This window comes from Colletotrichum siamense (genome assembly GCF_013390195.1).
Source record: "Colletotrichum siamense strain Cg363 chromosome Unknown KSG_Cg363_contig09, whole genome shotgun sequence".
In the NCBI taxonomy this organism is placed as follows: Eukaryota; Fungi; Ascomycota; class Sordariomycetes; order Glomerellales; family Glomerellaceae; genus Colletotrichum; species Colletotrichum siamense.
The window spans coordinates 2372858-2398609 of NW_023501022.1; the positions used below are offsets into that span (position 1 = coordinate 2372858).

The following is a 25752-nucleotide window of genomic DNA, read 5'->3' on the forward strand; positions in this document are numbered from 1 at the left end:
TTTTTTTTTTTTGCAGATCCTCCTCCCGAACTACGCGCGCATCTCCATCACCATGGCCGACCTTGCGAGTCGCATCACCGAGCCCCCTGCCGATGCTCCTGCCGACGCTCCTGCTGAGGCCGCCGTCCCTGCGGAGAGCAAGCCTGCGGAGGGCCAGCTCGATGGCACTGTCGAAGCTCTCGGTGGCTCTGGCCTTATCGAGAACACCTACGATGTCGATGTCAAGCTGGGTGACCTTCAGTCCGACCAGAACAGCACCCTCTACTCAGCCAAAACCTTCGCCGACATGGGACTGTACGTAATTCTCCTCGAGCAGTTTAGTCCCCAAATGCTGACAGACTGTTGCAAAGTCCCGAGCCGATTCACCGTGGTTTGCTTGCCTTGAACTACCAGAAGCCTTCCAAGATTCAGGAGAAGGCTCTCCCTCTCATGCTCACGAACCCTCCCCGTAACATGATTGCACAGTCGCAATCCGGAACCGGCAAGACCGCTGCGTTCGTCGTCACCACCCTGTCGCGAGTCGATTACACCAAGCCCGAGCAGCCTCAAGCCTTGATTCTCGCACCTAGTCGTGAGCTTGCCCGTCAGATCGAGGGAGTCGTCGGCAGCATCGGACAGTTCTGCGAAGGTCTCAAAGTCGCTGCCGCTCTCCCTGGCGCCCTGGAGCGTAACGCTGCCGTTCGCGCCAACGTCATTGTCGGAACCCCTGGCACTGTCATGGACATCATCCGCAGACGCCAGCTGGACATCTCTCAGTTGAGGCTTCTCGTTATTGACGAGGCTGACAACATGCTTGACCAGCAAGGCCTTGGCGAGCAGTGCCTGCGCGTCAAGAAGTAAGGTGCTCCCTCGCTTGCATTTAACAATGGGCTAATAATTCTTCAGCATGCTTCCCCGCGACATTCAGATTCTCTTGTTCTCTGCCACCTTCCCGGACAAGGTTATGGGCTTTGCCGAGAAGTTTGCGCCCAAGGCTGATCAGATCCGTCTGAAGCACACCGAGCTTACCGTCAAGGGTATCTCTCAGATGTACATTGACTGTCCTAGTGAGCAGGATAAGTACGAGTACCTTGTCAAGCTCTACGGTCTTATGACCATCGGATCTTCCGTCATCTTTGTCAGGGTATGTTTTCTATCACGATTTTTTGTAAAGGACTTGCCGGCTAAACATGCCTCAGACTCGTGAGAGTGCCGATGAGATCAAGCGCAGAATGGAGGCTGATGGACACCGCGTGTCGGCCCTTCACGGTGCCAAGGATGGCCCTGAGCGTGATCGCTTGCTGGAGGAGTTCAGGACTGGTGTATCCAAGGTTCTTCTCACCACGAACGTTCTGGCGCGTGGTATCGACGTTTCCAGTGTGTCCATGGTTATCAACTACGACATTCCCATGAAGGGACGCGGCGACTCCGAGCCTGATCCCGAGACCTACCTGCACCGTATCGGCCGTACTGGACGTTTCGGACGTATTGGTGTCAGTATCAGCTTCGTCTACGACAAGAAGAGCTTCTACGCTCTCAAGAGCATCGCCGACTTGTACCAGATCGACCTTGTTCAGCTGGATGCCGAGGACTGGGATGCGACGGAGGAGGAGGTCCAGAGAGTCATCAAGTCCAACAGAGCTAAGGCTGCTTTTGCCCCGAGTGCCACCGATGCCAAGAAGTAGTACTAGCTTTGACAGACGGGTGATTCGGGTGTGAATGAGGAAATGGGCGTGACGAGATTGGCGGAGAGACAGATTGGCAGCCAAGCGTTGGCCATGTAGGGCCACTTCACAGAGTTGCTACAATCAGATGCGACATGGATTTGCACAAAGGCCTCGAGGCTTTGGAACGAGGCGACGATATTAAGATACCATCAACGGAAAACAATGGAAAAGTCTGAACACAAATAGCTCGCTTGCACGCCACTTGGGATCGACTAATCACGCCAGGTCAGTTTCGCCCGGCTCAACTTGCAAAACTCGGTCTATTTCGTTGCCGGAATCCTTTACGACCCGAGTTCCACTGCGTCGACTCAGAACAGTCGGTGTTAGGTGCCTAGGTAGGTTGCGTTGGGGGCACCTACCTGCAGCAGCTCCACGGGAGCGTTCAGCTCAGATGAAACCCCACGATAAGAAGCGGAAAAGCTAATGGTGAGAAGAACAAGGCGCCGAGCAGAGATTGGGGTCTATATGTGACTTCTAGAGACGAGACGTAGCACACACGCCTCGGGCGGCTGCCTGCGTTGGAGAAGCGTGTCAAGGTCGACGATGACCCCCGGTCCCCCGCCTCAGCACTCGCCAGCGGCGCATGAAGAGTTACCATCGTTTGAAGACTGCAGAGCGAGCATAATCAATCACATCCGTGAAATCTCGTGGTCAGCGACTTCGAAACAAAGGAGACAGTCGCAGGATGGGAAGGGAGTCTAGAAACAACTGGCCAGCGGCTGGGCCTGACGCTCAACACCGATTCTCGGCTCGAGTTGACCGTTCATTGGCCCCTGGTGCTCTGATCTACATCACGTGATGCGGCCGCCTTTTTGGCGCCGGGCCTTTGGGCGGTTCGCCATGCGCCTTGTTCGACCTCCGCGCTTAACAAACAACGGCGGCTAAATTTGGGGTGGGCAGCCAGGGAAGCCCTCAGCCACTCGTTGTGCATGCATTTGGCCGCATCTGCAAACCCATTGGATACCCAACCTTCTAACGCCTGGGATGTTGGCATGCGAGATGGGTTACACTCAGGTTCAAACCGCCACACTGCCCATAGAATTTGGATCCGGGTCGCTGCGATGAGGGGACCCCGAAAATAGCGTTATTTCCCCCAACCAACCAGCATCTATCACAGACGCCCGAAACGGAGACTTGTGGCCCCCGAGATGTCTGGCCCTTCGTCATTCTCGCTGAGATCTAGAAAAGGCGGCTCGCGAGGTGGCAAGCTCGTCCGGGCCGCTGTGGGCGCGACTGCAGGAACCGGAACCGACCCTGCAAGATGCAGGTCGGCGGCATGGTGAGGCAGTACACTGGACTCGCTAAGCCCATCGTCCACTACGGCAGCAACCTGGGTTGTGATGTGGTCGAATGAAGTCAGACTAAGGGAAGCGCGGAAACGCGGAGCCATACTCTCTTGAGCGACAGAGCGTGAATAGGCGGGCATATGGAGACGGAAGAGGCACGAGTGTCCACCTTCCCTGCCCCCTTCCTTGCATCTCGTCCTCGTCCTCGTCCTCGTCCTCTTTCTGTTTATTGACGATGTCTCCATCCATGTATCAAGAGTTGCATTCCCACTGCTGAGCCCCCAACGGCACCCTCACTGATTTTAGCTTTTTTCCTTTCAGCTTTGTCTTTACATTTTGCATATTTCGTCCGATTGCAGGGAATAGCCTCTTTCTTTTCTCGTCTTTGGGGCTGAAGCTTTCTGCAGCTTATTCTTTTGGAATTATCGGATCATACACCTTCCAGTGTCGTGTTCTATTTCTTTGCCTAATGCTTTACATCTGGAGATGCAGGCCGTCTCGTAATAACTTAATAGGCTCTTTCACATCACAGGTTCGCTACCTACTTTCCTTCTCCCGCCACTCACAAGCCTTTGGGTCTTGACCTTTTTCGAAACATCCAAGAAGACACAGAGACTTTTTACCTTGGTGCCTTTACTTACACTTATCAAGACTTAGTTCGCTGTCGGTAGACCGTATGAAGGATGGGATCTTCAGCGAGGTAATTCAACATTTGCAATCATGGAATACGTGACGACGCTGACATCGAAAACTTATAGATGTTCTCCCATACCATGGCCCTCAAGCCTCTGCTTCTATGGACACTCATATTCACTTTATCGGTCACCGTCACCGCCACATCCTTCAACCTCTCGAGCGAGATTACAAGATTCATTCCGACGTGCGCCCGTCAATGCTTCCGCTCTCACCTGAGCGCCAATTACGCCCTCACTACCTGCGGTAGCGCGCCGACGCTGGAATGCCTTTGCGCTAATGTTGGGTTCACGGGGCTCACGATCGGGGAGGGTGCTTTTCAATGTATCGTCGCCGAGAAGGCCATCGGCTCTTGTCGCGAGAGCGACTCACCCCGTCAGTCTCAAGTCTCTCCATGCATGACACACAATAGCTGACTTTGATCAGAGACTGTAATTGACGCAGCTTACTTGATGTGCTCGAACCTGCCTGGGGCCGTTACTCCTACGCACACAGCCATCATTGCAACGTTGATTCTGCCATCAACGGGGGCAGGCATCATCATAGTCCCTGCACCATCGACTTCCGCGGTGGTCTATCCCACTTCCACGACGAGGCACCTCACAACGACCTCCATCCCGACAACGCTGATCACGGCAACGGGCAGTGTCTCTGTACCAAGCCCATCGTTCTCTACCATTACAAGGTCGAACACGTCTGTTATTTCGACCACGAGCTCGACAACGACTAGCACAAGCACCACTGCTAGCACCAGCACCACACCGCTGCCTCCGCCACCAGCAACCACAGTAGCCACAACGACTCAGTCTGCTTCAGCAACTGCCGTCCCCGGCGCCGAAGAATCCAACTCAGGCTCCTCGGAGCGACTCGGAACGGCTCAGGTGGCAGGTCTAGCGGTTGGTATTGCAGCAGCCGTGGGTATCGCGATCCTCGCGATCTGCCTTGCTCGTCGCAAGCGCCGCAGAGACTATCCAGATGTCAAGACTGGCTTCTTCCCCGTGCGTGAGAAGGACTCCTGGGAATTCCATCCACAAGAGGGCCCAGCGAACATCTTTCACATCTCCCCGCCCCTGCACCATGCCCGATCGCCATCGCCGCCACTTCAACCGCCCCCGGCGGCTCGTACCCGCACAAGTGCCCGTACAAGTTGGTGGCCTGGGGCCATTGGCCTCGCCATCTCCAGACCACAGAGTACAGGCACACCGAAGTTGCCGCAACAGCAACAGGCACGCCCGACGTCCCGTCTCCTTCCCGCTAAGCCGTCCCTATCATCCCCCAAGCCGGTTCTATCCATCAAGATCCCCAAGATCGACCTGTACTCTTCTTCCCCTCCTCAGCCTCAGGAGCAACAAGGTCCTTCACAGCAGACAAACTCCCAGATCCTGAACGAGAGGACAGCCAAGCTCACGGCTCCACCGCGTACGCACTACAACCTCCCCCGCGAGAGCACGATGACCGAGTTCGAGGAGGATGGCGCACTCACATCCGCACCCGTCACATCGGCCCGCTCCCAGCGATCGAACAATATCTGGCGCCCTCCGTCAGCGGCGACCGGTAAAACACCCCAGTCGGCGACGACGTACTATGTTGCCGACAAGAATGGCAACTGGGTGCTGGGTGACCCCAAGAGCGCCACTCATATGGCTCAGCTCGCCGAGCTCGATGCCTCGGGTGCAAGCGCGGGTGGTGGAGCGAAGTCAAAGCCCTCGTACGCAGAGTCTGCCATGCTTGCGGCGACAGCTTCGAAGGCGGGCATTGGTCATGGAGCCGGGAGCCCAATCGCTCCCACGGCTCCCCGAATGCCGATGCCTCCTGCGCCGGTGCTTCTGCCTGCAGCAGAGATCGTTCCTTCCAACCTCTCTGCCCCGCACCAGTCTCGCTCCTCGAGCGTCTATTCCCAAAATACCACCCGCCCCAACACCACTTTCCAACCAGGCGTTCCTCTGCCAAACGGCGCCTCTCACCCCGTGCCGAGCATGTCCTTCTCCCACCCAGAGCCTCCCCGCCGTCGGAGCAACTCTCTCGGGCGCCGCAGCTCGTCAAAGTCCAAGCAACCACCTGCAGCCGCTTCGTCGGTTCCGGTTCCCTCAGCCACCGCTGCTACACCCCAAGTGAAGGCTCCCCAACGCTCCGACAGCCACGACTCCCACGTTTCTCAAGCGTCAGTGACGACAATCGCCTCATCCGCGGCAACAGATCCCGATCCCATCTTGGAGCAAAGCAATCTCTCTCCCGTCGTCGAGTCACCAGCCTCAAACACGTCCCCTACAGGCCGCTCGCCAGTCTCATACCCCGTGATTCCGGGCCGCACGTCCTCAAAGCCGGGCAACAACCTCCGGCTTCTTGCCCCTCCCACACGGCAGTTCGCCGCCCTTCCACCGGGTCAACCCAGTCCCACGCTCGGCATGCTACAGCAACAACAGCAGCAGCAGCAGGCCCGCGGACCGTACATGGCAAGCTACGACGTCCCTCGCAAGCCCATCGCCCGGCCGCGCCCCAGCGCAGACCCCAACAGGATCGCCACCGGCTCGCCCTCCCTCCGCCTTGTCACCCCCTCTCCCCCATCAGACACGGAGAGAGACCAGTCTTCTAGACCTCCGCAGATGAAGCCTCTCTACCCTCCCCCTCTACAACCCCAGCGCCCCCGTCTCGAACGTGGTGACGCCCACCCCCAAGCACAAACGGCACAGGTGCAGCAGATGCCCCCCAACGTCGAGCCGCAATCAGCATCCGTCTACAAAGCTCTCTGGGGAGACGCTCCCCGTCCACTTCCCGTCCCTCCCCAGCAGAACCACCCGCAACCTCCGCCCCGAAGCCACCGCCGCATCTCTCAGCAGCAGCAGCAACAACAACAACAACAACCAAATAGCCAGTCCTTCCAACAGCGAGCCTCACGCCAATCCCTCCAGAACCTGCCCCAGCAGTCACCGCCTCCTAAACAGCCCCTCCCCGCCCGCCCTTCCGCCTCTCCCTCGCCCTCGCCCCACCACATCGCAACCCAAACCCTCACCGCGCCCCTCCGCCCAGCCTCGGAGGCAGCCTCCGTCGCGACCCCCCTGTCGACGACGTCCTCCCTCCTCTCCAAGCGCCTCGGCACAGAACGCGCCGCCGCCCTCGCGCCCCTCCAGCACAACGCCAACGGCGGCACGCGACACAGCCCAAACTGGAGACCCTATCGCCCGGGCGCGGGAGGCGACATGCTCTTCTCCCCCGACGAGTTCTTCCCCGCGCCCCCCATCCCGGGCGGCGGAGATGAGAACAGAGGCGGTGGCGGACTGCCTGCGACGCCGACCTGGCAGCCGAAGCTGACGCCCACGAGACGGGGCGACGATTTATTCTTGAACGTACAGTAAAGATGATGGACGAGATGAAAAAAACGATGCTTTCATTTCAACCCCTTTTTATATGCATTACGAAGACGAAGATTTCTATTTATACCCACTCTCTACGAGACTCAGCACGCACGCAGCTTTTCTTTACCTGTCTGTAAAATTAGCTACATCTTTTTTTCCTACCCTCTTTAGAACCCGTTAATATGAAGCAAGAGGAGAGACACGAGATGGGTATAGAGGCAGTCATAGCATTCATGGAGTTGGTTTCGGAAAAAGGATCTGGCATTCTAACTCTTCCCAATATGTCATGTACACTACCTCTACCACAAGTCCAATCTTTCCTTAACCCAATTCTATTTTGAAAGTCTTTAGGATTCGTGCCACAGTCTGCCTCGAAGTGATGTTTCGCCCGCCTTTCAGTCTCGTTTGTTGCGGCCTCTTCTATCGCGTCTTTCTTGTCTCAAATTGCGTCCTCCGTCCTCTCGATGATCCGCGTCACGCGTCACTCCAAGCAAGTTCTCATTTTCCTCTTCTACTGATTGACCTCGGAGACATTCTCGCTCACTATAAACGTCATCAGGCACTCGAAGATGACGTTTACTAGGTTCGAGTCTTCGATCAATGACATCCATCTCGATTGATGATTGACTGCCACTGTTGCTGTTCGTACTTCTGTGGTGGTGCCGCGAGCGCCGGCTTTCTTGGCTGCGCCGGCTACCTCTCCTGAGTATGTCCTTGGCATCGTTTACAATGTCACTCACGATGTCGCTGAGTTGATCGTCGAGTGCATCCAACCCAGCATCTAAAGCTGCCCTGTTGAGATGTGCGCTGGCGTCAATGAGCCTGTTTCTTTTTCTGATCTCAGTGAAGCGAGACATGCCTCCAAGCTCGAGAACATTGACTCGGCGAGTTTTGCTGGTTGGGTTACCCACGATAAAAGGCCGCCATGGCTCTTCCTCTGCGAACAGAGCTTTCTCATCGATCTGCTCTTCGGGTATCGACTCGCGACGCTTGAGAGATTCTTTGCGGGCGGTGTTCCACCTGTCCATCTCCTCCGTCTTGGACTCGGGAATGATTGTGACTTCTTTGAAGCGAATGAGGACGAGGAATAGGAGTACTGTCAAAATCAACAATATGCCAGCAACAACGCCAGTAGATACCCTTTGCCCAAGGGTTCTTTGAGCCATGCTGCCGAGTCCAGTGGCTCCAGCGGCAAACACGAAGCCAAAAGTGTGACAGATGGCGAACCCAGCCGTGACACGTGGAAATGCAGAGTAATTCTTCTTTCTTTGAGTGTCTGAGTTGCCGCGCGGTCGACCAGTCATGCCAGGCTGCAGGTCTGAAGTATCAAAGGTTTCCATGATGATTCCGTTGCATTCTGATATCGCCAGACATGATAAGAATCCAATGACAGCCGCAAGAGTAGCTGGCGCGCTTGGATGGAGAGGAGGTCCTCCTGATACTCCGGCGTAAACAATGCCTGCCAGTGGAAGACCAATGGTGAAGACGGTCCGGCGGAGCAGATGAGAGGTCCACGTTATTTGTTTGTCGAATGTCATGCGGCTAGTGTTGACTTGAGTATGTCTCGCTCTTGAGAAGTAGCTGGCCTTTTGGAACGGAATAGCTGCGATGGCACCAAAAGCCAAGGCAGCTACCATCAGTCCGACATAGGGCGACCGCATTTTGTAGAATCTTGAAGACAACGAACCTAGTAGAACGATGATGAGAACGACTTGTGCGTAAATCCAGCCAGAGTAGACTGCGATGACGGCGAAACCAGGTTGACGAAGCATCTCAAGAGAAAGAGCGATTCCATGATACATCTCCTGGCCCCACCATTTCGGGCCATCTTTGACACGATGCATCATGACTTCGCCTCGTGCGAGTCTTCGAGAGACATCTGTACCTGTTCTCACTTCCACAACAGATCGTCGAAATGCGGATCGGCGGACTTCCGGGCATAGGGTGTTCAGCAACAACACGACAGCGATGAGGATCACGCTGAGATAGAAGCCCCAGGCTGGTTGTAGATCATCAATGACCCAGGCGCCGATCCAAAATCCAAAGCCAAGAGAGGCAATAAAACACCATGTCCAGATGCCGAGCCAGACTCCCATACCACCTCCGTGTCTCCTTGAGTCGTAATCGTCGACAACTTCTTGATGAGGGTTGCTGCTCATGAGAGATGCACCGAAGAGGTCCGTCAATATGGAGTGAAAGTTCATGCTTGCAAAACCAAGGCACATTCCCATGACGCACCGAGGCGCAAGCAACACCGTTCTCTATTCGGTGAGATTCTCGAATCTTTGGGCGTACACGGCCACAGCCTGCGGGAAAAGCAGCGGCATGGATAAAACCAAGCCGGATGTGATGTATGGCTTTCTTCCGTGAACAAGGGGGAGAGGCCAGCAGAAGAATGTCGGAAGAGCCATACCGAGAAAACAGCCAACATTGCCGTTGAGGATAGTATGGCCAGAGTCCCAAATGTAGTATTGAAGCGACGGAACCAAGCCAGCGTATATTCCAAGCAGCACTCCGATGAGCGCGGTGCTGATGCACGCAACTGTTGCAACGGCCCTCTTGCGAATAGGAGACCAGTCTCGAGCAATAGGTTGACGACGCTTCGACTTGGGCAAGTTGAAGGCCTGAAAGCCACGTAGACTGACGTGTGACTTGCCGCGGAGACTGATGCCACGAGGATTATGTAACGGACGGCCGGCAATGTCTCGCTCTGGGAAGTTCGCCTCGCCGCCAGTGTTGCGAGACTTGAGCGGATTATGCTTGGCACTGGCTCTTGGACGAGATGGTCCTCCATTCCTATTCCGAGTCTCGGGCTGAACTGAAAAATCAACAAACGAGGAGTCATCTGACCTATCCATGCTGCACACGTCTGAGTGTTCGCGTAATCTTGTAAGTCGCTGCGAATCTGTTCGGTTTATGCTCTTCTGGCTTTTCTTTCGACTCGAGACCCGCTCTGGTACAGCGGTAGCTTGGCGTGGACGCCTCTTCCGCCGTTTATTCTTTTTGGTTTTGTGAGCTTCGAGAGCCTCCTCGAAAACAACTGACTGTGGGGTGAGAGAGATGTTTCTGTACAGATCATCGACGAGCTCTCGAGCCCGATGATCGATATTTGGGTACGTGGCTGCACGTTTGGCCAGCGAATGGATCTCCTGGTTGTTATTGTTGTTGTTGTTGTCCAAGTCAACGTCCGAGAAGTCATGGCTGCGGCGGCGAGGCCTTGTCTGTGGCTCTACGTCGTCAGAGAGATTATGTGGAGATCGCCCCGAGTACGGGGACCTTTCTTCTTCGTGGTCGGCGACTTGCGACGCCAAAGTCAATGCTTCATGCAAAAGCCGTTCCAGCTCCCCAAAAGTCCTCTGGAAAAGGCCTGCCTCAACCTTTGAAGGTGGCAGGGTAGACTTGCGAGTCAATTTGCGGGAGATTGGGCTGGGTTCCGGTGAGTCTTCCAGTCGCATGTAGGATGACCGTTGAGACCTGGAAGGCAGCTCCGTCAGTCTTGTAGGCCGCTCTGGGTTCTTCAAGAGGTCGCGAATCCACTGAGCGGTTCGTTTGTAGTCAAGCGTTCCGGCCCTGGAGCGTGAGGCACTCTGGGCTCGTGACTTGTCGCTTTTCGGGGGTTCTTCATCTGCAGAAGCTTCAGATCTATCGGCAAAGTACTTGTCCTGCTGGTCATAATGCGCGAGATCAGTGTATGGCTGTACTTTCGAGGTCGGTGGGTGCCCTGGGGTTCGGTTCAACAAAGGAGGTTGGGCAACTGAACGAACTTTCGAAACGGGAATGTTCGTGTGCCCTCCTTGAACGTAATCCTAATCCGATATGGGTGATCCAATGACGCCGATCTTGGATTCCTGGTGTTCCTTTGACGAGTCGAACGGCCGCACCTTGGAAACACCCAGCGAAGCCTGTTGGCTGATGGTACTGACAGGATTGCCTGGGTTTGCCGGGTCGACTGGATAGTGGAAGGTGGGTGTGTTGAAGGCCGGCCGAACTTTCGTAGCACGACTATGGCCCTCCACTTTGGGAGGAAGTGTGATTTCGACAGTTGAGAGACAATTGTCGTCACCCGTCATGGCGCGTTTGACACGCGCAAGAATCACCGTTGGCTCCGACTCCTTGGATGGATCTGACTCATCGTCATCTTCACCTTCATCTTCGGGAAGCTGAGCCACAGGCTGGCCAGGCACTCCAGTGTCGCAAAAGTCAGCACCCTTTAAAAGACCTCGGTGATGGGCTTTGATGTTCGATTCATCGGGGTGGAGCTCAGGATCGACGCAGATCCTTTCTCTGGCATGTGAGGAATCCGATTCGGTCGCAGACGAGGTGCCTTCTTGAGAGTAGTTCCTGGAGGGAAGTGATGCCGTAGCTTTGTGCTCATACCCCTTTTCCTCGGGCGTCTTTTCCTTGACAACCTTCTCGAGCGGCTCGTCTGGGTTGATTTGCTGGCTCAAGACGGGAGGTGCAGGCAAGTCCCGGTCAACGACCATTGGGCGTCCAGAGGCAGTCTTGAGGAGGGCATGGCGGAAAACACCGCTCCGGGCAGACGAAACGGAATCGACGTCTTGTTCCGGCTTTTTCAGAGACATGTCGGCCATCGACGGGCGAAGACTAGGAGAAGGGGTGTTGTCAAAGTCGCCAGTCGCTTCGGGAGATGGGTGGAGGTCAGCTGTCTTGGTGGGGTGGAAGAAGTTTGACAACATCGCCGGCTTCTTCTCGACAGGCTGGGGCTTCAAGGCCAGTTCGGCCTGAGGCGTGCAACAGAATTTGAAGAAGGATGTGGGGGTTGAGCTAGACGATTGGTTTCGTGTCTTTTTACCCAACGTTTCGGCAGAGCTGTAACGTCGAAGAACGGATTCCTTGTAGGCCAAAGTACTTGGGTCGGTCAGACGCTGAACCTCTGTAGGAGGAGTGAGGGACCGAGTCCTTTGGGCCTTGCGCATAGAACTAGAAAGAAAAATGCATCAACGGATGAACTAATGTGGTTCTGATAAAGATACCGGCAGGAGGGATATAGGAGGTTCTGGCAATAGGAGAAAATGGTCCGGTGCTGAGGAATCGAGGAGTTCGGGGAGATGTTGTTGGGGAAGTGGACGGTCAAGCATTCTCATGCAACGACGAATGATTAAGGAGACTCTCCTTAGAATCATTGAGAGCATCGTTGCCGCAAGCCAATCGCTCTTGCCTTCTCAGCTCCTTCTACCGCAAAGAGCAACTGATGAAGCTTCCAACCAACCCGCACCTGCCCTCTGACTATCAAGACATGTACCTCGATGTGCTGACCTAGAATGTGGAAGGACCGATGACATTTTGGCCCTTGTTGAAGAAAGTGCTGGCTGCAGCACAATCTGTCTGGGAAGCCACAGCCTTGCCATGCTAAAGAAGGGCGCCGCAATATTCTGCCAGTAACCACCTGAGCTTGTCCCGATCTGAAAGCAATGCGGGTGTGTCCCATTGGAAATGGACTTCGGCAGACAGTCATTTGTACGCCGGCGTGTGACTCACAGTTCTTGCCCCTAAGTGAGGAGAAACAGGCCCGACTCGAACATGGCGAGAGAAGCATCGTAGTATGGCAGGTGCATACAGCGCATATAGATCAAATACAAATAATGAAGAAATCTGATAAATAATCGCTCATCTCCCTCTCATGAGAATGGTCTTCAATTCTTCGCCAAGCTTGACTTCAAGGCAAATGAGCGTCTGTAGATGGCCATAACCTGATGGTGAGTAAGATCTGGTCCTTCGGAATAACCCCAAAAATGATGACTCTGGATTCACTCGCCGAACTGAGAATATGCTATGAGGACACCTATCCGTGGCATTGGTTTCGCCCAGTCTGATCTCTCAACTTGAGAACCCCAACGAGATAAGGAACAGCATGAGAACCCCTGAGATTGGCTGACGTTCGATTTCCTCACTCGAGGTTCATAGTGTGTTCTGAGGGTCGCCGACAATTTCCAGGACCCGGCAATCGATCAAAGTGATGGCAGCCAAAAATAAAAAATGAATTACACATCTTTGTGCGACTGTAATCGCACAGAGTGAAGGTGAGCAAGGAGAGGATCACGCTGCACTGATGTGGAGTTTTCAGCAGCAAATGCTCTAAAGACACACCAGGGGCGTGCAGACGTTACCCCAGATCAGGCGGGGCCCCGGTCGGCGACAACCTGCGACATGCCTCGGCAACTCGGTCAGCGTTGTCAGCTCGAACCTCATCGCACTCGCAACCACAGCTTTCATCCATACTTTGCTATTGAACATCAAGATTCAAACCCTGCATTTATCAGCCCAAGAGCCGCATTCGCAGTCTCTCAGCCCCCAAGCATATTCGCAAACCTTCACAACGCGTCGCATTCTCTCCACCCGCGGGACCCAACTCATCTCACCATCACAGGCCACCACCAAATCTCACTCTCACCCGTCCTCCTCCCGCAAAAATGGCCGCCGCCACATTCAAAGACTACATCTACGAACACTTCCTCGTCACCGCGCCGGCCCCCTTCGTCGTCCACGTCGAGATCAACCGCCCCAAGAAGCTCAACGCCTTCTCGGAGCCCGTCTGGCGCGAGTTCGGCCCCCTCTTCAACCGCCTCAGCCATGACCCCGACGTCCGCGCCGTTGTCCTCTCCGGCGCCGGCGACCGCGCCTTCTCGGCCGGCCTCGACGTCCAGTCTGCCAGCGAGGGCACCCTCGGCAGCGCCATCGGCGGGGACATGGACCCGTCCCGGTACGCGACCATGATGCGCCGTCACATTGTCGAGTTCCAAGCCGCCATCGATGCGGTAGAAAAGTGCGAGAAGCGTATGTTAAAAAAAAGTCCCTGTCATTCATTCGCTACTATTTCCATCCCGTCCGATTTTCCGTTGCCATGTCCATGACAGAACGAGAAGAGACGACAGAAATCTGTATAGCTAACATAATTGAAAGCCGTGATCTGCGTCCTGCACGGAATCTCTATCGGAATCGCAATCGACATCTCATGCTGCGCCGACGTCCGCATCTGCGCACGGAACACGCGCTTCTCCGTCAAGGAGGTCGACATCGGGCTGGCGGCCGACCTCGGCACCCTGAGTCGCCTGCCCAAGCTCGTGGGCAGCACGTCGTGGGTCAAGGACGTCTGCCTGTCGGCCCGGGACTTCTCCGGCGAGGAGGCGCTGGCGGTAGGCTTCGTCAGCCAGGTGCACGCGGACAAGGCCGCCGCGCTCGACGCGGGGCTCAAGCTGGCGGGCTTCATCGCCGGCAAGAGCCCGGTGGCGGTGCAGGGCACCAAGGAGCTGCTGAACCACGCGAGGGATCACTCGGTTGCGGAGAGTAAGCACTGTCCCGAATCTTTCTTTCTATATTCGTCTTGTTTTCTATCTTCGTTTGATGAGTTGTCTACTGACCAGGGCACAAGGTTTGCGATACACCACCGTCTGGAACGCGGCCATGCTGCAATCAGGCGACTTCAAGACTGCTATGATGTCCGGACTGACCAAGACCAAGCCCACGTTTGCCAAGCTCTAGAACACACTTGCGCCCTTTGCAATTGTCAAAATCCACCATAAGCAAGCCGGATTATTCAACACAGTAGATTCTTATGGCATGCTTGCTAGAACGCCGGGACACTGGCTGCCTTTGGGAAGGCACAGTCGCTATGTTGAGGGGGTTTCATCCCATCCTGATGTATTATAGAGCGTCGTCACGCCTCCGTGCCAGGTTGGCGTCGTCGTGTAGAGGGTCATGGCGGTCGTAGACACAGCCACGGTCACATGACGGTACGACGCAACGACGAAGGCAGATATAGAGAGTACGGGGATCTCCGGAAAGATATAATATAACCAACTCATGCTCAAGCGATCGGACTTGTCGGCAGTTGCTCAATCAGAGTCTGAACTTTCGTCGGGCTGTTGCGTCTCCTTCAATTTCTATAGGCAAGTCGTCAGCAGGTTGTCTCAAGTAAGCGTTGATGTGCAGCAATGTGCATCGTAAAGTGGGGGACTGCTCGTCTATGGTGGAACCTACATCGTCCAGCTGTCTCTTTAGCGCGGCGACCATGTTCTCCTTGACGACGACGTGCTGGTCGTCGAGATCCTCGATGATGTAATCATGGTTCGCAGCGTCGATGTTGACGATGATGGACTTGATGGAGGGGTCGCACTCGATGAGCACTCCTGTGAAAGTCGGAACGTCAGCAAATTGGGATACGAATGCCTTGTAGAAGGCTGCGGCGGGCGTTGTGGTGCTCACCTCGGATGGCGCGAGGCATGGCGGGTGGATTGCGAGGCGGATGATTCCAAGTGTTTGGAGTTGCAGTTGCCGGTACGGCCACAGGGCGGATTCTCGCGTAGAGTTTGACGGGAAGCGACGGGGCTGGAGTCAAGGTAAAACTGTCGCTGTTGTTTGTCGATGGCGGCGGCCGCGTGCCGGGTTGTTTCTGAGCCGCTGATGAGCTTGTGTCGCAAACGTGGCCGACGGGTTGACGTGGGTGGAATTGGATCGTCGACAAAACAATTTGGAAGCTTCAAGACTGGGGTGGGGCCTTAGGCAGGGAAGCTGACCTCAGTCTCTCAGTGTGGTGGTCACTGGTGTCAGTGCAGGGGCCCCGGGGGCCTTCGACCAGCAGGCAGGCCAGCCACTCAGAGGTGCGACACAAACTTTCCAACGGGGGTGAGAGAGATTTGGATCCTGGCGCAAGGGCCAATTTGCGAGATCCCTGACATGACACTGGGGAAACGCAGCCAGTGGCAGGCCTTCTTTTCTGTTCAGTGGTATTCACCTTTCACAAGATGATTGAATCTGCACTGGGCTGCAGCAGGTTGATGGATGAACACACAAAGTTGTGGCCCCCACATCGCAAACATCGGACGTGGGTGGATGGATGATGGATCGTCAGGGATGCTGTGGACGGGCCCTCCGTGCGGTTCCCACCTCCACTCTATCGCCTCGTCCACTTTCAGTGATTGATTGCCGTCGCTGTCTGCGGCTGTCCTTTGGCCAATTTCTTCGATATTGCTCTCGCAGGTGAGAGTTGCGCCTGGAGATGCCGACGGCACACTTTTGACGAGGACAGCTGCGAGTCGCGTCGGGACTTTTTGGGAGCATTTCAATTTGATCATGTGTGCCAACGGCCGCCAAGAAGTGGAACAAGGTTCGTTGAGTGTGATTAGACGTAGGTCAAGTTTCTTTTGACGAGGTCGATCGCCCTCGAAAATTCCCTCGACATTGTGCGCAGATTTCCGAGATGCGCGGATACCGAGGGGCGTTTGTGAAGCTTCTCATTGTGCGCAGACAGGGCATCGTGGGTGGGTGTCCCCGAGTTGCGACGTGCGAGTGCGATTCGCAGCGGGCGTTCATACGAAGTAAGGTAGCAGAGGATGCCACGACGGAAGAATTTGCAAAGATTTAATTCATAAGTCTGTTTGGCAATCTGTACTCCGTCAGTGTGAATCGAAGCGAGTGTCCCTGAAACAGCCGCGATGTGCAGTCGTCGATAGATTGCGGTGCTAAGCCCGGCGGGATTTGAGATGCACGCCGTACCTAATTAGTGAACGGTGGATACCTTCCCTAGACAGTACTTCACAGAGCCGCCATGCAGGGCGGTATCCGTACATGCAGGTACACTGGAGACTGAGATGACCCTTATCCTCACAGCAGTGCATTCGGGTCCGGGTGGGCGAGGAGAGGAGCGAGGACGACGTGGATGTGAGAGAGAGTGCGGGTGCGATGCGTAAGCAGACGCACGGCAGAGCACCAGAGCAAATGTTGGGGTGGTATTTGACATCTCGCAGGAAAGTGATGTGCAGCCTCTAGTGGACCGGTTCATCCCTTCAGCGGACGTTGTTGCTAAACACGACACGGCTAGCGCCACCCATGACGTGCGACTCCAAAATAGCCAAGCCCCGTCCCTGACGATTGGCACCCAGATTGGCAACCAGCCGACGGGGGTCATTTGCGACCCCAGGGCTTATTATCCAGCCTACCAGGTGAGGTAAAGATCAAATGCAACACCGATTTGCTATTCGTTCCTGCGCAAGTTGTATTCGTGAGAATACGTAGTATGCAGGCACGGGATAAATCGCCCCAAATCAAGTCCTGATCTCGTCGCAACGCCTTGTTCGTCCCATTCTTCAACAGCGTCCTTTCTCTCTCTCCCTCCCTCTTTCGTCTTCCCTCCTGCTTACCTTATGCTTTTCTCATCCCCCGAGCCGTTGACCGTGCTGCCTCATCTCTTGCATACCACCAACCTAATAATCCTATCTTCGTCCCTCGGCTGTGCCCTTTTCAGCTTTGCCCTGCCTTGCCTGTCTGCCTGCTTCCCTTCCTTTCGCAATCCTATCGCAATCGCACACGGCGTACCAAAGACAGCCGCACTCGCACGCACGACGGACGCACAGCCCAAGGCCGTCAGCCATGCCACCGGCGCCCTAGAAACCAGACACGTCCACGCTACTAATTAATAGTGGCCTTCTTCGTCTCCGAGAGTTTGGAATACGAATGCATCGAATCAACCTTCAAGAGTCTGACGATATCCGGCCTAGCTCCCTTCGGTAGCCTGTCCAAGCTTGTTCAATCCAGCAGTATCCGTAACAACAACCTGGCCTGGTCTCGGTTGCTTCCTTCCTGCCCCTGCCGTTGGAATTCAGGTCTCAAATCCACTTTCACTTTCGAGACCTCCGCTATTGTTTGGCATTCGCTGCCAAATATCCAATATCTCCCCCGCCACCATTTCCCGCTTCCCCAAGACTCTCGCTCTTTCTTCTTGGTCCGCTCCCTCTCTCTCGTTTCCTTCCTTTTGCGCCGTCCCTCGTTTATTCCTCGGTCTCCCTGGTACGTCAAACACCAACCAACCCAGTCGACCTGGAGATCTGCACCCGCGCGAACTGCAATCAAGGAATTATTGGGCCCTGCATAACCCACCCACATCACCGGGCAGGCACGAGCGGCAACGCGAAGTCGACTCGAGCTTGAAGCAAGCCTTTCCCTTGCTCACCAAACGCCCGTCGTCCTCAAACCTTTTCTCACCAACAGTAACACCAACAACCCTTCTTCACCATCTTTCGGCTGTCCTTCTCTCCGATCCACCCAAGCTATTAGTGCTACGGGAATCCAGACGAAACTAGCGAACCTGCGAAACTGAGCCACGCTATGAGGCCGTGAAAGCCCATCGTCGCTGCCTTTTGCATCACCATCGCTGCTACTATCCGTTCCCTGTTTCGCCCTCTGCGCCTTTGTATTACGCTCCAACTCGACACACCACCAGGGGTTCTTTCCCTTTCACAACGAGAATAGCCACCAACCAACCAACAGACAAACCAACAAACAAAACAGGGCTGCTTATCACCAACAAGCATCCCTGCCAGTCATTCACTGCGCCCTCTTACACGCCTACTTTAAATCTTCGCCGGGTTCGCCAACGATTTGGCTCGTTCTTTCCTTCTTGGTCAACCGGCACCTGCACCCCACGACACCGACCAGCACATCATGTCGTCCACGGACAGCAGCTCTCTGGGCAGCAGCGGCGAAGGCCTTGGCCTGTCCTCTGCACCCTACACCTGGATCCTCACGCCTCTCATCGTTTTCCTCTCCATCGGCATCCTCGCGACTCTTATCCAGTTCCAGCGTCGCCGCCGTCTCCGCAGGCTTGGACTGCAACGCCCGTGGCCCCGTCGCGATCTCGAAGCGAATCGTCAAAGAGCTGGAGGTCAGCGCTCATCGCGAAACGGCCGCTGGGCGTGGACCACTCGCCCCGACGAAGGTCTGGACGAGTTCGGCGAGGCCCCTCCTGCCTACGAGCCGAAAGCTAAGCCCGGTCAGGCCGTCACCCGGGATGGCAGCTTCGAGATGGCCCACGTCGAGCACATGCCCCCGCCGCCTCTCATCGGCGCGGCAGGAGCTGGCCGGGGCTCCCTGCCCCCAGACTACGGCACGGCCACCGGTTCTACGTCTTCAACACCACCCACCATCGCGACACCGCCCACTGCGGTTACGAGAAGCTAAGGGCCGAAGCTCATCCTGGGAAGCCACGGAGGGTCTCTCCCAACTGTACCAATTCACAAATCATTTCAAGGCGTTACACGGAGGTATCAAAAAAGGGGCGTTCGGAATCGGGGAAAGCACAAGATACCATGTTTGAGATTTTCTTTCCACGGGCATTAGCGAAGGAAGGGTATTGCGAAAGATGAGATATCACGAGGATCAAGACGGTGGATGATCGAGGGGGGGGGCCGAACAAAATGCGTGAGGGAGCACGCGAATAGCACCCAGCATAGGCAAATTGCCGCACTTCATGTCTATTATAGCCACTACAGTATCTGTAATTCAGGCAAATCAACCAAGCCTGATGGAAACGATGTGCGTTTTCTTTTCAAGTGTATTTACTATCGTCCCTGTCGTCGTCGTCTATTGTCGTGATCTCAACTTTCTTCGCTAACATCACCGGATGTGAGATTAATATCTGCTCGTCTAGCAATGTCCTGTTTGTTAATGGATGTTCTGATACGCCATTCTTTGAGAACCCACGTATTTTTACTGTGCCATGAGATGCACCGATCGATAGGCAGGCGTTTCCCTACAAGCATCAAATGTTCAGTGAGTTGACTTACACGGCGCCAGGTCCATCCTAGCAACCGCTTCAGCCCCCGACTTCCCGATTCGGTGGTCCTTTGGTTCACCTCCTGATCACCAAACTTCCCTTACTTCTACATTACCAGTCACAAGCTCAATTAGCCGGCTACGATGAAGAGATCACATAACTTTTCTCTGTCTGCATGGCCATGTTTCGTCTTTGCTTGATTGACTGAAGCCATACTTTCTGTAGGAGAAACATTGCACAAGACGTATGCTTGTGTGAATCAAATCATTCCGTTGCATGTTGATTCACATCCCGTTGTTTTCTTGGCCATGTCATATGGAACTGGCTTTGACGAGATCTCTTCTAACATCCTCCAATCATCTCCGGCCATACTCTTCTCGAAACCCTGACTCTCAAGTCATCCTAGAGATTCTGTCAGTCAAGTCCGACGCGAGAATAAGTGCGAATGGTGTGTCCTCCGTACCTTCATTTGGGGCGGTCCAGGCCTATCAAAATCCAGCGCCTCAAAATCCACCGTCTGGGGCTGCTCAGGAGACGCCCAAGACACCTCGTAGCACCGAAGCAAGGTCGTGAGCACCTGCTCAACGACAATCGCCGACAACCCGTCGTCGCCTCGTGTGGTGAGCTTGACCTGGGCGTCAGACGCAATGCCGCCGTTGCACACCTCGTCGAAGCTGACGAGCTTGTTCTCAGCGTTGAGCCATCTGCCGGGCATCCAGGAGTCCGGGTAGCCGCCGTCCAGCCGGGAGGAGGACCGCATGTTCTCGTAGTACCGCTCCGTCTCTTTGATGCAGGCCTTCAGGAGGGAAGAGTCGGTCTCTGCGCCGCGAGAATTCCTCTTGACGGCGTTCATGACGTCTGGGTGTCTCAAGAGCTGCAAAAAGCGTTGTCAGGAGGCGCTGTGCCAAGAGGGGGGATCATGGGGGGGAAACAAATGGCACGACTGCTACTTACGGAGATGAGGACCCAGAAAACGGTCGAAGCAACCCCGTTCTGCGAAAAGAGCATCAGGATCGTGTAATGCGCGGGGAACAGATGCTTCAGCGCCGCCGTGCCGTCCTCGTCCAGGAGGAACGTGACGTAGTCCTGCCTGTCGGCCTCGATGGGCCCGCCGGCGACGGCGACGGCATCCCTGCGCATCAGCCTCTCCATGAAGATCTCGGCGACGCGCTCCTTTGCCCAGCGCAGCCGTCGCACGGCCGGGTGGGGCAGCCAGTCGGGCAGGACGGAGGCCCACGGCTCGGCGACCTCCTCCTCGATGGCGTGCAGGAGCGTGCGGAGCTCGTCGCTCGACGGGTAGAAGTCGTCGCCGAGGAGGATCCGCACGGCGGCGTTGTGCGTCAGCTCGGATATACTGGCCAAGAGCTCTACGTCGGGCTTGGTCGTCCACTCGAGAGCGCAGCGGTGCGTCTCCTCGACGGCGCAGGCGGCGGTGTATTCCTGCGCCGGCGCGCGGCTGATGAAGCGCCGAAGAGAGCTGATCAGGCAGTCAATGTTTTGGATGTATTCTTCGTTAATGATCTTGTTGAGGAATATTCCCTGTGTGAAGAATTCGATACATGTTAGGTGCATTCCAGAAATGTCTCAGACGCAGGTTGAGGTGGCTTTCAGGGGTGACTCTCACCATTCCGCGTGTCAGCGACGACAGTGTCTCGGGCATGTTCAGGTGGTGCTTGTTGAGATCGCAGTTTTGAGGAATAAACTTCGTTGTAAACATGTTGCCGAATTGTGCGTGCAGTTTGCGATCGGAGTAGGCGGGCCTGCGTTGGCGACGCTGGGCGTCCACGGGGAGGGCAAAAGAACCATCATCTCTTGTGGTCGGTATTGTAATTGGCTTCCAGTACCACCTGAAGAAGAGGAAGACTGCCAGAACGACAAGGAGGATCAATGCCATGGTTGTCGTTGGTGATCTCGTACCAGAGAAGACTCGTATATCGCTCCGTCTGTGAAGGCCAAGGCAAGTCAAAGAGAGGGCCCCGGAAAACACTCCCACCGTCAGGGGGATCTCACAGCCTTATATCGTCAAGAAGCCTCCACCACAAAAGCCCACGAGCGGACGTCCGGGGATGACGTGAGACAACTCTGTCTTGGCAATGTTGAGCTACATTTCAGTGATGGCTTTGAAAGGACCAAAATATCTTTGAGTTGGAACGAATCCACAGATAAGGGAACATATGGAGACTTGGAAGGGAAAACAAAGCACCTCCCTGGCACACTGGAATGTGGCGACGTGGGATGTCAGACTTCCACCGAGAAAAACATGGGCTCAGCGACGGACCAATTTTCTTTCTTGGGATGTGTTGGGTGCCTTCCTCGTTGCAAAGAAACGGAACGAATTCACCGAAAACTTTCTTCAGTCGTTAAGGGAAGATGTTGGATTGTTGCCTGTTGTCTGTCCGGACGGGAGTTGTTCTATTGCCCATTTCCGTGTTTTCCGAGCCCTGCCATATGCTTTTGTGTTTCCCATCCATTCTACTTATGCCTCGACGAAGATACAGTAGTGTACAGACCCGGCAATCATTCTCGCCACGATAGGTGGTGTAACACAAGACTGCCAGGCAATGTCATAATACGCAAAACGTTGGTATCATACATGCTCATAGGACGTGACATGCTCAGAGGTGCCACTCAGGGAGAGCAAAGTCTCTGTTCTTGGGCCACTCCTCAGTCCTGCAGAACAACAGCGTTAGCAAAAGATCACAATCACAAACCAGGAGATTCTTACTTAGTGGTCAACATGACCGTCATACGCTTCCTCCTCTCGACGGTCTCCTCCGCATCAACAAGACGAAGCCACTGATCCAGCAACTTCCTCAAGTCCTTGTCACTGCGACCGGCGCAGTCGATACCGCGCTCCGTGCACGCAATGCGGACCTCCTGCTCCTCGAGCCCGGCGACGCCGCCGTCGCGCAGCAGCAGCCTGTCGTCGCCCTCCAGGAACGCCATCCTCAGACGGCCCTTGGACGCCCACATGCCCGGCGGGATGAACCCGATCTTGTCCCACATCATGCCGGGCAGGTGCAGGCTGCGCAGCACGTGCTTCTGCGCCGCGCCCTTGACGTTGCCCTTCACGACGCCCTCCGGCGCGGCCCGCTCAAAGTCCTCAAACGACTTGTGCCGCCTCTCCTCGGCCTGCGCGAAGCTCGCGGCCAGCTGCCGCGGCAGACGGCAGGTGTAGGGCACCACGCCGTCGACGAAGATGACGATGAGCGGGGTGAATTCCCCACAGATCAGCAGCACCACGCCGAAGAGCGGGACGCGGAGAATGTCGTGCCGCACGCGCCAGAGGAGCACCCAGTCCGCGCGGCTGAAGCCCTCGGGGACCAACCCCGGGGAGAAGACAGAGGGCTCGCGGAAGCCCGGGACGGACTTCTTCTTGGAGGCGATGACGTCTTGGATATGCCGCCTGTTCGCGAAGACGGCACGGAGGCCGCCCTTGTAGAAGTTGATGTACGTCTTGGCCTGCGCGAACAGGTGGGAGAACTTGCTCTGGTCGGGCTGGCGTTCGGGGAGCTCGAGAGGCGCCGGGCGGGAGGTGGCGATGGGGTTGAGCTTGGGGTTGAGGACGGCCGTCGAGCTGGCATCGTGGCTTCGTTCGGAAGTGAGGGAGCTCGCGAGGCGGCGGTAAGAGGTCGTCGTCGTCGGCTTCGCCGCGAAGGGGAGGAAGGGCGAATTGGTCGAGCAGCGGCCGCAGAGAAGGGCCGAAGCTGACGGGTTGCGCATTACGCGCAGTGTCGTCCTATGGTTCATTGCATTGGCGGTGTGGGGGTTGTGGTATGGTGTATGCGGAAAGTGATCGCGGGCTTGAGCAGCATGGGCAATTAAAGCTGTCCTGAATATCGAAATTTAGGTAATCAGAAAAAAATAGAACGGGGCCTTGGTTTCGTCACTGATTACCTACGTAGCGTGGAAAAGCTTATCGGTTATCGGCGCGCGCGTGGGTGTGCCTGCGTCGGCCCCGCTTCGCCTGCAGCTCCCGCCGCATCGGATCCGGGGAACGGTCGGCCAGAGCCGAACCAAGCTTTCCTGCCGCTCTTGGCTTATTCGTCTAGATTATTGGAAAGGGATGGTCCTTTATCGCTTCAGGTCGATCATTGCTACTACTGCGCTCTTAAGCTCAAAGTGAAGATTTGACTGGTCGGATTTGCTCGTAACTTGGAACCTGAGCCCAATAGTGTAGCCCCGTCTCCGTCGACAAAACCAACAGTGCGACAACATCGGGAATGCCGTTATTGAAAAGATCGTGTCCAAGTTCGCCCGCCACAATTACGATACTTGCTAGTGCGAAAACCTCCACAATGCTACTATCATATGAACCATTAATACCATAAGCGTATGAAGAAAATTGACGTCTCCCTGAGATTTCGCAGTTTCCTCTTTTCTCTTCCTCTTTAGCCAACGAGAATGGCAGCCCGTCTCAGACCTGCACCAGTTCCTCACTCAGGACCCTGCCCAAACCACCTTCTAAACCACCCCACAGCCTGATCCTCCGCCCGCATTCCCAAGTCGGCCTGCCTTTCATCATTCGGATCACCCCTCACCGCAAACCCGTGCTTGGCCCCAGCATATTCACAAACCTCGCAGTCCCCCTTCTTCCCTAGAATATCCTTCGCCAGCGCCATCTTGGCCCTCGGCATCATCATGTCATCGTCCCCGTTGGCAATGCTCAACGGTAGCGCCACCTTCTCCAGGTCCCCAGGCACAGACACCATGCTCGGGTGCGCGGTATACGCGATATCAACGAGCCTCTCCTCGCCAAACGGCCCGGCCGTCCCCTGCGCCAGCTGGATCGCGTACTTGCCGCCCCAGCAGAAACCCGCGACGCCGATCTTGAGGCCCTTGGCCGCCGCGGACGCAGACGTCTCGCCGCCGGCCCCGTCTGCGGAGGCGGATGTGGACGTCGACGGGCGCGGCAGCGGAGACGGCGGGTCGAGACGGAGGGCGCGGAGGAAGTTTGCGATGCGCGGGACGAGCACGCCGGCGCGCGTCGCGAGGAGGAGAGGGACGAAGTAGCGGATCATGGTGGCGGCGCCGACGGGGTAGAGGTAGAAGAGCTTGTACAGCCACGACTTCTCGGACGCGATGCGGTCGCCGACGGTGAGGACGGAGTCGGGCATTGCGTAGCCTGCGTTATCGTCAGCGCATGCTGTATCCCTCACCTCCGCGACCAAGCTGGTTCAAACGTTCCACTAGCAATCAGGAGGGGTTGAGAGACTAACCATTCATGACCTCGGGGAGCAGCACCACGGCCGGGATCCTCTTCGCATACGCATCGGCGAGGGCTCTCGTGTTGCGCAGCTTCCACCCGAACACGTCCGGGATGACGACCACGATGCCGGCCGGCTCGCGGCCCGGCTCCGGGCGCGCGACGTAGGTCGGCAGGCCGCTGACCGTCTCCTCCGTGCCCTGCGGCTCGACGTCGCCGCGGAGGGTCCCCTTGAAGCAGTCCGCGCAAAAGCGAGGCGCCTGCGAATCTGACATTGTTTCGTTCCGTTCCGTTTCGTTTCGTTTCCTCACGTGCGCGTCCCGGTCTCTTTCAGCTTTGATGGATTCTAGTTTCCTTGTAGAATGAGGATCAGCTCCCGGAAGGAATCGTGGGGCGCGGACGCTTGATCAACTCTAAAGTCGAGAATAGATTGTGTGGTCCCACGACGCTTCACCGATTAGTAAAAAAGTCAAAATAGTATGGCTTTCCTGGGAGAAAGAGCAAAGTCATGTGGGGGAAAAGCTGAGATGAAGTAGCACCAATATTGTCTGTGAAGATCGATCGCCTCCCCCCCGTCCGTCCGCAGGGCGCCACCAGATCGCATTGTCTGTGCAGAGGAATGAGCTACATCGCCACGGTAATGACGGCACACGCGCGCGCAAGCGGATGTTTGTCAAAAAGGGGAATAGGTTTCGTCCGGTGAGTGTATGTGCCTGGGAAGTCTAGCTTTAGCTAGCCTCTCCCACCAGAGATAAACCGCGTCTCAGGTCTGGCGCGGGGTTTAAAGCATCACACAATCTCACTTGTCTCTGCTACTGCTGCTGCTGCTGCCCACCTAACGCGCGGACGTCATGTCCATCACCCGAGCTGTCGCAGGATTTCCGATCTTGTACTAGCCGGCGGAGATTTCTCCGGTGGGAGACTCTCTGAGCAGAAAAAG

General features: G+C 55.8%; 10 protein-coding genes across 10 annotated transcripts; 4 read left to right on the forward strand and 6 right to left on the reverse strand.

Annotated features, from left to right (window-relative positions):
- Positions 1–52: 52 nt before the first annotated feature.
- DBP5 (ATP-dependent RNA helicase DBP5) lies at positions 53–1664 on the forward strand (the record flags this gene model as incomplete). The annotated part of the gene is made up of 4 exons (XM_036645180.1): positions 53–294; positions 351–836; positions 886–1123; positions 1179–1664. 4 exons carry the CDS (start codon positions 53–55, stop codon positions 1662–1664), a joined length of 1452 nt encoding a protein of 483 aa, XP_036490115.1.
- A 2004-nt stretch (positions 1665–3668) lies between these two features.
- CGCS363_v013332 (uncharacterized protein) lies at positions 3669–7038 on the forward strand (the record flags this gene model as incomplete). The annotated part of the gene is made up of 3 exons (XM_036645181.1): positions 3669–3692; positions 3751–4060; positions 4112–7038. The coding sequence occupies 3 exons, from the start codon at positions 3669–3671 to the stop codon at positions 7036–7038; spliced, it is 3261 nt and encodes a 1086-aa protein (XP_036489784.1).
- A 693-nt stretch (positions 7039–7731) lies between these two features.
- On the reverse strand, positions 7732–9242 carry CGCS363_v013333 (uncharacterized protein; the record flags this gene model as incomplete). Its single annotated transcript, XM_036645182.1, has 2 exons — positions 7732–7737; positions 7779–9242. 2 exons carry the CDS (start codon positions 9240–9242, stop codon positions 7732–7734), a joined length of 1470 nt encoding a protein of 489 aa, XP_036489785.1.
- A 1602-nt stretch (positions 9243–10844) lies between these two features.
- Positions 10845–11735, reverse strand: CGCS363_v013334 (uncharacterized protein; the record flags this gene model as incomplete). The annotated part of the gene is made up of 1 exon (XM_036645183.1): positions 10845–11735. The coding sequence occupies one exon, from the start codon at positions 11733–11735 to the stop codon at positions 10845–10847; it is 891 nt and encodes a 296-aa protein (XP_036489786.1).
- A 1734-nt stretch (positions 11736–13469) lies between these two features.
- Positions 13470–14538, forward strand: CGCS363_v013335 (Delta(3 5)-Delta(2 4)-dienoyl-CoA isomerase; the record flags this gene model as incomplete). Its single annotated transcript, XM_036645184.1, has 3 exons — positions 13470–13833; positions 13960–14343; positions 14429–14538. 3 exons carry the CDS (start codon positions 13470–13472, stop codon positions 14536–14538), a joined length of 858 nt encoding a protein of 285 aa, XP_036490116.1.
- A 353-nt stretch (positions 14539–14891) lies between these two features.
- TFB5 (General transcription and DNA repair factor IIH subunit TFB5) lies at positions 14892–15280 on the reverse strand (the record flags this gene model as incomplete). Its single annotated transcript, XM_036645185.1, has 3 exons — positions 14892–14939; positions 15037–15185; positions 15262–15280. The coding sequence occupies 3 exons, from the start codon at positions 15278–15280 to the stop codon at positions 14892–14894; spliced, it is 216 nt and encodes a 71-aa protein (XP_036489787.1).
- A 3215-nt stretch (positions 15281–18495) lies between these two features.
- On the forward strand, positions 18496–19011 carry CGCS363_v013337 (uncharacterized protein; the record flags this gene model as incomplete). The annotated part of the gene is made up of 1 exon (XM_036645186.1): positions 18496–19011. One exon carries the CDS (start codon positions 18496–18498, stop codon positions 19009–19011), a length of 516 nt encoding a protein of 171 aa, XP_036490117.1.
- A 937-nt stretch (positions 19012–19948) lies between these two features.
- Positions 19949–21500, reverse strand: CGCS363_v013338 (uncharacterized protein; the record flags this gene model as incomplete). The annotated part of the gene is made up of 4 exons (XM_036645187.1): positions 19949–20008; positions 20070–20480; positions 20561–21145; positions 21231–21500. The coding sequence occupies 4 exons, from the start codon at positions 21498–21500 to the stop codon at positions 19949–19951; spliced, it is 1326 nt and encodes a 441-aa protein (XP_036489788.1).
- Positions 21501–22221: 721 nt separating this feature from the next.
- Positions 22222–23356, reverse strand: CGCS363_v013339 (uncharacterized protein; the record flags this gene model as incomplete). The annotated part of the gene is made up of 2 exons (XM_036645188.1): positions 22222–22276; positions 22332–23356. The coding sequence occupies 2 exons, from the start codon at positions 23354–23356 to the stop codon at positions 22222–22224; spliced, it is 1080 nt and encodes a 359-aa protein (XP_036489789.1).
- Positions 23357–24042: 686 nt separating this feature from the next.
- tropI-2 (Hydrolase tropI) lies at positions 24043–25087 on the reverse strand (the record flags this gene model as incomplete). Its single annotated transcript, XM_036645189.1, has 2 exons — positions 24043–24731; positions 24826–25087. The coding sequence occupies 2 exons, from the start codon at positions 25085–25087 to the stop codon at positions 24043–24045; spliced, it is 951 nt and encodes a 316-aa protein (XP_036489792.1).
- Positions 25088–25752: the final 665 nt, after the last annotated feature.